This window comes from Pagrus major, chromosome 2 (assembly GCF_040436345.1).
Source record: "Pagrus major chromosome 2, Pma_NU_1.0".
Lineage (NCBI taxonomy): Eukaryota > Metazoa > Chordata > Actinopteri > Spariformes > Sparidae > Pagrus > Pagrus major.
In genome coordinates, this window is record NC_133216.1 from 21,443,466 (window position 1) to 21,454,617 (window position 11,152).

At 43.4% G+C, this 11,152-nt stretch overlaps 1 protein-coding gene across 1 annotated transcript; it reads left to right on the forward strand.

Annotated features, from left to right (window-relative positions):
• The first annotated feature begins 1,339 nt into the window (after positions 1-1,339).
• On the forward strand, positions 1,340-4,054 carry slitrk3a (SLIT and NTRK-like family, member 3a). Its single transcript, XM_073491654.1, has one exon. It carries the CDS (start codon positions 1,340-1,342, stop codon positions 4,052-4,054), a length of 2,715 nt encoding a protein of 904 aa, XP_073347755.1.
• The last annotated feature ends 7,098 nt before the right edge of the window (positions 4,055-11,152 follow it).

Here is an 11,152-nt window from a genome sequence, read left to right on the forward strand (position 1 = left end):
CGTGTGTGTGAGAGAGGGAGAGTTTCCTTCACTTAACACCTTGGAGATACTGAACGGAATCTTCGATCGGCCCATTTTTAAAGCGAATTTTTAAAACCTTTTTGATTATTATGATACATTTCCCCCCCTTTTTTCTAAACGGTCTTTCTTTACATGTGATAGTATTTATTTCTAGGCCGGCCGGATCTACAAAAACGCAGCCTCATAACTGAGATTCTCGGGGCAGCAGCTTCGCCCACTGCGCTTTTCACTTGTTCCGTTGCTCCTCTAATCCTCAAACGGCATCACAATTGTGAAAGTCACACGAGACGTTGTATTAAGTGTTAAGGGTTTTTTTTGCAGACGACACATGAATTGTAAGTTGACAGTGTGGGGCATTTAACACAAGAAAGAAGCCAGGGCAAATAACTCAGGCTCTGCCGTCATTGGATCTACTGGACTACTTTTCTTTTTTACCTCCTCATTTTTGACATCTTTACACTGCTAAATTCAGCTTCCTCTTCCTGTAGCCTCTGTAGCACTGTCCACATATTTTTTTTAAATATGTGATTTTTTATTTGAAACCAGATTTCCACAAGAATGTATCTACAAATATGCTGAGATTCATTCTAACCAGATGGATGTTCAGTGAGACCCTCAACACTCCTCATCTCGTCCTACTAATGGCCACCAAGCTCTCCTCCTCTCCGTCCTCTCCCTGCGTTAGACCTTCGATGCACCTTCTCTGATTCCCCCCTCTGTTTTTTTCTGGACTCTCATTTACCCAGAGAGGGATTGAGGTCCCTGTTATGTAACGAACACAGCCGGGGGACGGTGTCTCCTCAACCACTAACCTCACCCACCTGCTGTTGCCGTCGTTTATTCATGGCGATAAGCATCTCTGAGGGTGATTTACTGCGACCTTACCAGCATATCTGCTGTATAATAGATGGCAACCCCCCCTCTGCACTGACGTTAACTGTCTGCGAGTGGAGATTTGTTTGCGTTGCTGGGTATCGTATTACCCATCCAAGAGTGCTGGCTTTATATTTTGTTTTAGATACCCAGCAATATTGCGACAATGTCATCCTATTATTCATCAATATTCGTTTTAAATATGTCTTCCATTCTGCTGAAACTAATGCCCCCTCCCTGTTTCTCTCCCCTACCTCTGTCTGTCTGTCCGTCACCTCAAACTCCACTTTGTGAGGGTGTGTGTGTGTTTACTTCATGTACGTATCCCATACCCCCGCTCCCACCATCCCTCCCTTCCATCCCCTCTCCCTCTGTTCTGTGTTGCAGTGCTGTGAAGTGGCTCTGTCCCTGGAGCCGACACTTCATCCCCTTGGTGTCAGCGAGGATGCTGTGGGTTACCTTGCTGAGCACCATAGCCTTAGGATGGACCACCCCGATCCCACTACTAGAGGACTCCGAGGAGATCGACGAGCCCTGCTTCGAGCCCTGCTACTGCGAGGGCAAAGAGGGCATCTTCCACGTCCACTGTGACAGTAAAGGATTTACAAATGTCAGCCAGATCTCCCAGATATGGAGTCGGCCCTTCAAGCTCAATCTGCAGAGAAACTCCATGAGGAAGCTTTACTTTAACAGCTTCCTTCATCTCAACAACGCCATATCCATTAATCTGGGTAACAATGCTTTGCAAGATATCCACGCTGGAGCATTCAATGGCTTAGGAATACTCAAACGGCTGTTCCTACACGAAAACAAATTAGAAGTTTTCCGGAATGACACTTTTCTGGGGCTGGAGAGTTTAGAGTATCTCCAGGCGGACTACAATGTTATCAAACGGATTGAAAGTGGTGCATTCAGGCACCTTCACAAATTGAGAGTGCTCATACTAAATGACAATCTGATCCCAGTGCTCCCAAACTATCTTTTCCGGTCCGTGTCGCTCACGCATCTGGACCTGAGAGGAAACAGACTAAAGACATTGCCATATAGGGGCATGCTGGAGTACGTTGGGAGGAGCTTAATGGAAATCCAGCTGGAGGAGAACCCCTGGAACTGTGTGTGTGAGATTGTCCAGTTAAAAACGTGGCTGGAGAGAATCCCTTATACAGCTCTGGTGGGTGAGATCACATGTGAGTACCCATTCCACCTACATGGCAAAGACTTGCGGGAAATCAAGCGCAGTGAGCTCTGTCCACTGCTCTCTGATGCCGAGATTGAGGCCAAGCTGGGAATTCCTCGGGTCCCATTCAGAAATGAGAACGCATGGCCTACTAAACCTTCCTCCATGCTCTCCTCCTTTCACAACACGGCATCTTCTGTGGAATACAAGGAAAGAGTTATCAAGCCTACCAAAAGACCTCGGCCCACAAAGAACCCCCCAACCCCTCGTAGCATCTACCCAGGCATGAACCAGCCCCCCATTGCTGGCTACCAAACAAGGCCTCCCATCCCAATAATTTGTCCGGCTGGATGTACCTGCAACCTTCACATCAACGACCTGGGGCTAACAGTGAACTGCAAAGAGAAAGGCTTTCACAACATCTCTGAGCTCCTGCCTCGGCCCCTCAATGCCAAGAAATTGTATCTCAGTGGGAACCTAATACAGAAAATCTACCGTTCTGATTTCTGGAACTTCTCAAGTTTGGATTTACTGCATTTAGGGAATAATCGGATATCCTACGTACAGGAGGGCGCCTTTATCAACCTGCCAAACTTGAAAAGTTTATATCTGAACGGGAATGACATTGAGCGACTCACCCCTGGGATGTTTCGGGGCCTTCAGATGTTGAGTTATCTCTACTTTGAGTATAATGTCATACGTGAGATCCAACCTAACTCCTTCTCCTTAATGCCAAACCTCCAGCTGGTTTTCCTCAATGACAACCTGTTGCGCTCCCTCCCCACTGACGCCTTTGCTGGCACCAATCTTGCACGCCTCAACCTCCGAAACAACTATTTCCTTTCAATGCCTGTGCCCGGTGTTCTGGAGCATCTGACCTCCATTGTCCAGATCGATCTCCATCAGAACCCCTGGGACTGCTCCTGTGATATCATCCCCCTCAAGCAGTGGCTGGAAAAGCTCTCCTCGGTCATTGTGGTTGGAGATGTCATCTGCAAGACACCAGAGTTTGCTTTTGGGAAGGACCTGCGTTCGCTGGAGGTGGAGGTCATCTGTCCTGAGCTCAAGTATTCTTCGGGCCCCTCACCAGCCCTGCCTGGTGGGGATGACCTCACCACAGGCAGCTCTGACATGGGGGAGGCAGGTGGGAGAGGGGCTGTCCCACTGTCTGTCCTCATCCTCAGCCTACTCATCCTCTTCATCTCTGCTGTGTTTGTGGCTGCCGGGCTTTTCGCTTTTGTTCTACGTCGAAGGAAGAAGCTCCCCTACAGGAAACGTTCAGAAGTAGATCTGACCGGGATCCAAATGCAATGCAGGATTTTTGAGGACCCACCAAGGCAGAGTTGTGCCGGTAACACTGGCACACCAGAGAAACCAGCGCCCAGTATGCACACACACACTCACACTAGTCACACACATGCCCACGGTCACGTTTATGATTACATCCCCCACCCTGTGACTCAGATGTGTAACAACCCCATCTATAAGCCTAGAGAGGGGGAGATAGCAGAGGAAGACAGAGCGCAGTTTTCAGAGAAGAAAGACAATGGCAGCAGTAGCAACAGTAACTACAGAACCTTGTTAGAGAAAGAGAGAGAGTGGACCCTGGCCGTCTCCAACTCTCAACTCAACACCATCGTCACAGTCAACCACACCACAGCTGACATGGCAGGATTTCATGAGAACGGAGGGCTCTGCCCTACAGTAATTGACAGTCAGAGGCCCACGCCAACAGTGGGCTTTGTAGACTGTTTGTATGGGACGGTGCCCAAACTAAAGGACATGCATGTGGCGCATGCGCATCCACCAGGCATGCAGTACCCGGATTTGCAGCAGGATGCACGGCTGAAGGAGACATTGCTTTTCACGGCGGGGAAAGGCTGCTACCCCGACCCGTCCCAAAGCGATTACCTCGAGTTAAGGGCCAAACTTCAAACCAAGCCGGATTACCTCGAAGTCTTGGAAAAATCTTACCGGTTTTAACATCTCTAGCCCATGGAGAGAAAAAAAAGAAAAAACAACACAAAATCAACACATTCACTTTGCCACTCTCAAAACAAAACCAACCCAAAACCAATATGAAAAAATAAACTTGAAAAAGCAGCATGATATGAAATACAATATTATATTACAGTTACAACAAAGTTCCCCCCCCCAAAATCACTTTGGAGGAGAGGCCATTCTCAGATATTTCAATGAAGTGCCTTTTTTTCAGAGTAGCCAGCAATGTCAACAGCCGTTATTTTTATAATATATAAATATCTCTATATGCCCAGGGAGAGAGCGAAAGAGGAATGAGAGGGGCACCGGGGAATAAAACATACAAAACATCCTAAAATACATCTGTCACTTAAACCCCTTTTTATGGAGTTACCATGATGTGCAAGACAAACGGGAGCTGGACGTCTCCCTGACTTGGGGGTTTCCTTTCTGTCTCTTTTACCCCTGACTAGGATGTACAAACACCCGGAGGCCGTGCACATAAAGTTTGTAGGAAATGATCGAAAGGGAGAAAAAAATACATATATTAAAAATATGAACTGCAGTTTGCTGCATGCACTCGCTTCAGTGCAGGAAGCGAGGGGATTTACTCAGAACTCTCACATCACATTATGAACAGAGATACTGCAACGCATTTACAGTTCAGTGTTCTATTTAATTTTTATATCTTATTAATATGGTTATTACTATCAATGAGGACTTCTGTCTATATCAGGGTGCTTCTCGTAAAAAGGACGCGCCGACGTACGGATGGTAAAACATTTGTGAATATTATTATAAGACGACGCTCAAGGTTTTCTGGATATTTCCATGCACTTTGTTGACCCCTCCCACAAACCCCACCCCCACCCCTCCCCCCCTTCAATTGCTTCTGGATCCCCCCCCCCATCGTCACCCACTAACGGCTTTGTAGGAAGCACTTTTAATGTTTTCTCTCTCACAAAGATTTGAAGAAAAATGTGCATATATTTATTCTGTAATTTCAGTGAAGAATTTAATTGTAAAGGTAATGTTAAATCAATGTATAGTGATTATGCGTCTGGTATAGCCTTCTTAATAAAAACAAACTCTTCAATCAAAATGATGAAAGGGTTGATGCCACGGGAACCTGTGTGTGGAGCACTGCTGACGGGCTGTGTATTTGGTGTCTTGTTAAAACGGCGTGTTGAAGCCGTGGCCAACCATCACGAGTTAATGCTGCTGGAGATGGAAGAATAGCTGCTGAACCAATAGAGTGCTAGACAGGAATGTAGTGGAGGGCAATAACATTTAAGCTCAGTTCAGTTCCTTATTATTTTTGGATTAAATTAATGGGAAAGGGTTTTGTTTTTTGTTTGTTTTGTTTTCTGGAGCATATAATTCTTCGCTTTCCTGTTTATTGAATTTAAACAATTGAATTTTCTGTTTATTATTGTTTGTCCTGTGATTTCCAGCTGCTGGATATCATAGTGCACCGTTTTTATTTGCCACTACATTACTGCTCTTAGTTGGATGCAATCTGAAGGTAAAGGGGTAGAAAAAAAAAAAACTCAAATGCCAGAACAAGTCAAGTTAATGCTGCTGGTTTTAAAGTGGATGATGTGACAGGATATACCAAATCAGTGAGGCACGCTGCAATTTCAATTATCTAAACGGGTATTGCTGATGTAGGCTAATAAACAGTAATTGAGAGGGAGTGAGAACGTGATTGGAAGTCGCTCTTTTGAATTTGCGCATCTAATTTCTTTGGCTCCCTCCAAAGTAGCAGTGTGGATTCAGTCCACTGGAGGGCGATACAAAGGTGTTCAGATTCATTGGATGCAGTTACAGTATAATGTGATACACAAAACGCTCATTCTAAGAGGTCATCAAGTGTTGTACTGAGTAAGAATTACTTTCCTAAGATCTAGATATCAAACCTACAAGTGGCATAAGATAATTCTGTTCATTTCAGCGCAGTTTCATCTGTTCCATGCTTTTTTTTTAATTGTTTTTTTTTTTATTTTGTTCTGGCTTTATTTCAACCAGATGTCTTGATAATGGGAGAATAAAGCAGGCCACTCTAGCTGTATCAGAAAATTATTTTCCAAAAAAAAAAAAAAAAGGGGGGAAACAATCTTGGAAGAGCTGATCAATGCTCTCACATAATGGGGTTTTAATTTTTGGATTGTGACTATTTTCTGCATTGAAATCCCAAGTGGGCTCCTCATTAGTCTCTTCCACAGCAAACATTAATTGCTTAACTTTCGTTGCTGTGAAATCTTTTGATATAATTCCCGAGCCTGACTCATTTTTTTGGGGGGACCAAATAGAACAAGCAGACAAAAACCAAGGCTGACGCAGCTGTGGAGTAAATATGGTGTTAAAGTGCTCCTCATCATAGTGCTTTTCCTTTTTTTCTCTTTCCTGAGGTGAAATTTTTAATTTGGGAGAAATTATGATGCAATCTTGATGTCTATAAATTTGTGAATATCTATGGAAAGGAGGGTGCATTTCTGTTTTGTTTTCAAAAAAAAAAAGGGCATGATATGCAATTTGCTTTGATTTCAATAGGTTTTACTAGGAGTGGTGATCCTCAGTTGCAATTGGGTGTTATAGTTTCTCATGTGTGTCAACTTACACTAAGTGGAAGATATGTAGCAAACCACATACTTCCCTTTTTAAACGGGAAGGCCCTTAGCTAGTCTAGTCTAGTCATCACCAGTATTGATCATCAATGATCCGGTCTATAAGCTTGCGTAATATGGAACATTTTTACCTTGTGTTGTATTCATTGTTTCGTTTCTTTGACGATTACTGTTGCTCAAATGAGTGGAGGTCACCTTCATATAAAGCCTTTATAAGCATGGTAGCATTACGCGAGGCTCTTTGTTTTCTACTCGCAGAAAGTTTCACAATGCTGTACCCCCATGTTCTGCTGCCCCGCCTCATTTGTCTGCTCCTTTATGTTGTTCCTTTATCACACACACACACACACACACACACACACACACACACACACACACACACATAGAGCCTTCCTTTCCCTGACCAAGAGGTTAGACTATATGGTCAGCATTTTCAGTGTGCACTCAGTTTGATTAAAAACATAATGCATTACTCTGTTAACCCGAACCCTCACCATCACCCCCAACCCCCAAATGAATAAATAAATAAAGTTTTGGGATCATTGATGATTTTTGCTATAGTCCCATATCTTGGTAACCTTTTTTTACCCTCCACCCCTGTCACCCACCCAACATAATATTTCATAAATGAGTGCTGGGCTTTTGTCCCATTATACCATGCTGAGTGGTTTTATCCCAATAAATCCTCTTGTTATCCTGCACTAATATCTCCAAGTGATTTCGTACTTTGGTGGAATATTACATAGGGGCAACCGATGGGATTGAAGGTCGGCTAAATGTTTCTTCTTTGTGTGTGGGGGGGGGGGCGTGTAAACATGCATTGCTTGTTTGAATCTGTCTCTATCATGTCGGTGATATTCTGAATTTCCCAGTGGAGTTAACCTTTCCTTCGACATCTCTCCTGAGGTTTGTACGTTGGCAAGACTTCAGCACGGTAAACGCAGTGTGTGCCTCTCTTTGTGTCCTTGGCTTTCTCCGTGTCTCTGTCACTACGACTTCTGTCTTTCTCTTCTCTTTCTCTCTCTATTGGGTGCCCTGATGCTGGGTTTTTGTATCGTGATCTGTTTTATTTGTTTTGGTTGGTGTTACAGCTTCCCCTTCCTCTCGTTGTTCCAAAGTATTGGTTTAAGCATTTCAACCAACCTTGAACTCGAGTATGTTCGAAGACAAATTCTTTATAAATATTGCCTGTTTTTGGACTAATTAACATTTTATTTATCTCCATTTTAAATCCTCCAGACTGTCTTCTTACTTCTCAACAAACAAAATGTCTGCCTTGGCTGTTGAACACGTCACCTTGAACTTCTGATACTTGTATTATTTGAAAGAAACCCACATAGCTGTGCCATGCACCTCTTACACCTTAGCTTTAAAGGTGCACTGTGTAGTTTTGGAGAAGATATTTTAATGACAAGAGAAAGACCTTCATTGACTGATTTTTTTTTTTTTTCATGTCTAAACAAACAGACCTTAAAGGACAACACAATTTCATACTGTTTTACTTTGTTTACATTTGGCGGACCCTGCCACTTGTCTAGCTTCAAACAGAACAGCTTGTTTATTCAGTTATGGAATAAATAAATATATTTTTGAGTTTTTATTATTACCTCATTAATCATTGCAAATGTAAAAATTCAGAGTTTGGATTTCCTCCACAAAACTACATAGTGCTCCTTTAAGTTCTATTTACTCTATTAATACATATTTTCTTCTGCTGATACCAGCTACACACTCTGGCAATACTGTGTGTCACTACGCTGTAACTGTCCTGCAAGGCTTTTCTCTGGAGTTGCTTTTCCTCTTTGTAGTTAAATTAAATAGTAAGAATGCTCGGCACACTTCCCCCTCAGGCATCTATCTCAAAGTCTTATTAGAACGTAATGCAGAATGTAACGCACGCCTATTAACGCACACACTTAATGACACATAATTCTTTATCAATTGGCCGATTTAAAGCGTGACGCAGTTGTTTCAAATTGCCTCGTTTAGGAGATATGAGATTAGAAAAGCTTCTCTCACACCAGCTCGGAATTGACTCCAGTTATTTGATGTCAGTAAATATAAGTGGGTATTTTTGTTGTTGAGTGGATGCTGTCACCTGGATGTGACCGTGTGGATTCACAGCTACATTTTTAGATGGTCTCTAGGGATGTGGTTCCATGTGTTACATTCTCCTCCTCGCCTCTCCTCTGGCATTTTTGCATAGGGTATTTTTGGGCCTCTGGCTGTTGTTTGGCTGGTGTGAGCCTGCACTGCATAGTGGAAGATGGGTGCTGTTAGTTGTCAGTGCACCAATGTGTGTGTGTGTGTGCTTGTGCAATGTGAGTGAGGGAGAGAATACAAGATAGATAGCTAGATAAGCCCATCTGTCATTGTTTGTGGCTACACGTTTGCAATGTGTTTCCATTTTCCTGTTGTGCTCTGCCCTATTAGTGTGTTTGTTGATGGGTATTTGAGAGTCTTAATTAGCCCAGACATGATTCGGAAAGGCGGCACGGACTGAATAGCGAGAGGAATAAGAAAAAAAAAGAGAAAAAAAAGGAGGGGAGGAAGGGATCAGTTTGAGAGCGCTATTGATGGGAGGGAGAGCACAGACAAGCGGCTTAGGGAAGGGTGAGAGAACATGGAGTTGTCAAGAGAGGATTGTGAAGGATGTGCCACTTAGGAGAAGTAGGGATTCTTTTTTTCCTCTTTGCTCTTTTGTCACTGAAAGAAGCCGTAATTGTCCAATTAACCAAACAGGGAGTCCAAAGCAAAGGGAGCGTGTTATGAAGGGTATGAGAGACGGTTGTGACCACTTATGTTTCGCATTATGTGTGTGTGTGTGTCTGTGTATGTGCAGTGTGTGATATGCTTTCTCCATTTGGGAAACAGGGAATTATCTTCAGTTTGCTGAAAAAGCCAATCTGTCTCTGGCCATGGTGCTGAAGTTGCAGTATACTGCAGGTGCTGCATACAGAAAGGCACGTTCCACTTTTTGTGCATGCCTGCTTGTGCGTGTTTGGTGGAAGTCTGCGTGTGTGTGTACGTGTCGGGGAGCTTACTTGAGTTTTGTGTGATTATGCTGATGGCTCAACTTACTTCTGGTTTTCTTTGTGCTGTGTATCTTTTAGCGCAACGACAGACTCTGGCCTCAGCTGTACTTATTTGAAAGGAGAGCGTTATCTACATGCACTACGTTTACTATAGGGGCTATAATGTATACTGCACCAAGTGTGTGATGGAGATACATTTCAAACAGGAGCAAATGGTACATTATACAACAACAGAGTAATTAAGGAAAGAAAAGAGGAAAGAGAAGCCTTCCGGTTGATGAGTTTCCTCATGAAAAAAGCCTTTAACACATCACTCGACTGTGCTGCAGTGCAGGAGCTCGACTGACCCAGTATGCTGAGAGAGGGGGAGAGGGGGGAGAGAGGGAGGGTGCAGAAGGAGAGCTAGAGCGAGAGTGTAAAAGAGAGAGAGAGAGAGAGAGAGAGAGAGAGAGAGATTCTCAACCCTCTGCTACTTCTGCTGCCGTCTGCGCTGTAAAACTCTGCATTCGTATTGTTTGCCTAGTGAGTTTTAGGTCCCAGGAGATCGTGGCCTTCTCTCCTGTCTAAAAAAAAAACCCACCGAAAAAAAAAAAGCCCTGCAAGTTCGGAAAAAAGTTGCAGTCGTTTGTGCTGCTCAGCAGTGTGCCACAGTCTCAGCTCCAGTATGGAAGAAAGATTAGCAATCTGTGTCATTATCACCGATTTCAGGGAAGGGGAGGGGAGGAGGAGAGGCATGATTTCATAAAATAAAATATGGAGCATGGTGTCCCTGGCTGGTGTTCTGAATAGCCCATTTGTGCCTTTGTTCCGCAGTGTGGGGCCTACTTTGTGCTTTAGGATGGACTCTTCTTCTTCTTCTTTCTGATGTCTGCATTCAAACAGAGTTTGGCCACTTATTATTTTCTCATGTAACCATTACAAATGAGGTGACATTTGCACAAAGTCAATAATCTGTATCCTGTATCTGATGCCTAGTTTCATGTGATCTCACCTTTTTTTCTCTTCTCTGCACTTTTTTGCCCCTTTTCTTTATCATCATTCCCTCTTTACACTCATCTACAGAAGCCCCAAACGGTCATGGGTGGAACATATCAGCTCCATTTTATTTGTTCTCTTGAGATCAGGAGTTTATTCATGTCATTATCACAGCCATAACGAGATAATGTTCTCGAGGTCTCAAGAAAACAAAAGATCATTCCCTCTTATTCCTTAAAGCTTAATGTCCAGTTGATCAGCAGTGCCTGGTAGCAACTGATTGAAGCTGCAAATGTCAGATCCAGGGGAAAAGTTAATGTGGTCCACTCAATGACTGATTTCTCATGATCAGTTATCTTGTTATCTCGGGAAAACAACATGTGTTATCTCGTGATAATGACACAAATAACTATTTTTCGAGAAAACAAATAAAATTCAACTCACGGGGAAACGGTGGAAATAAT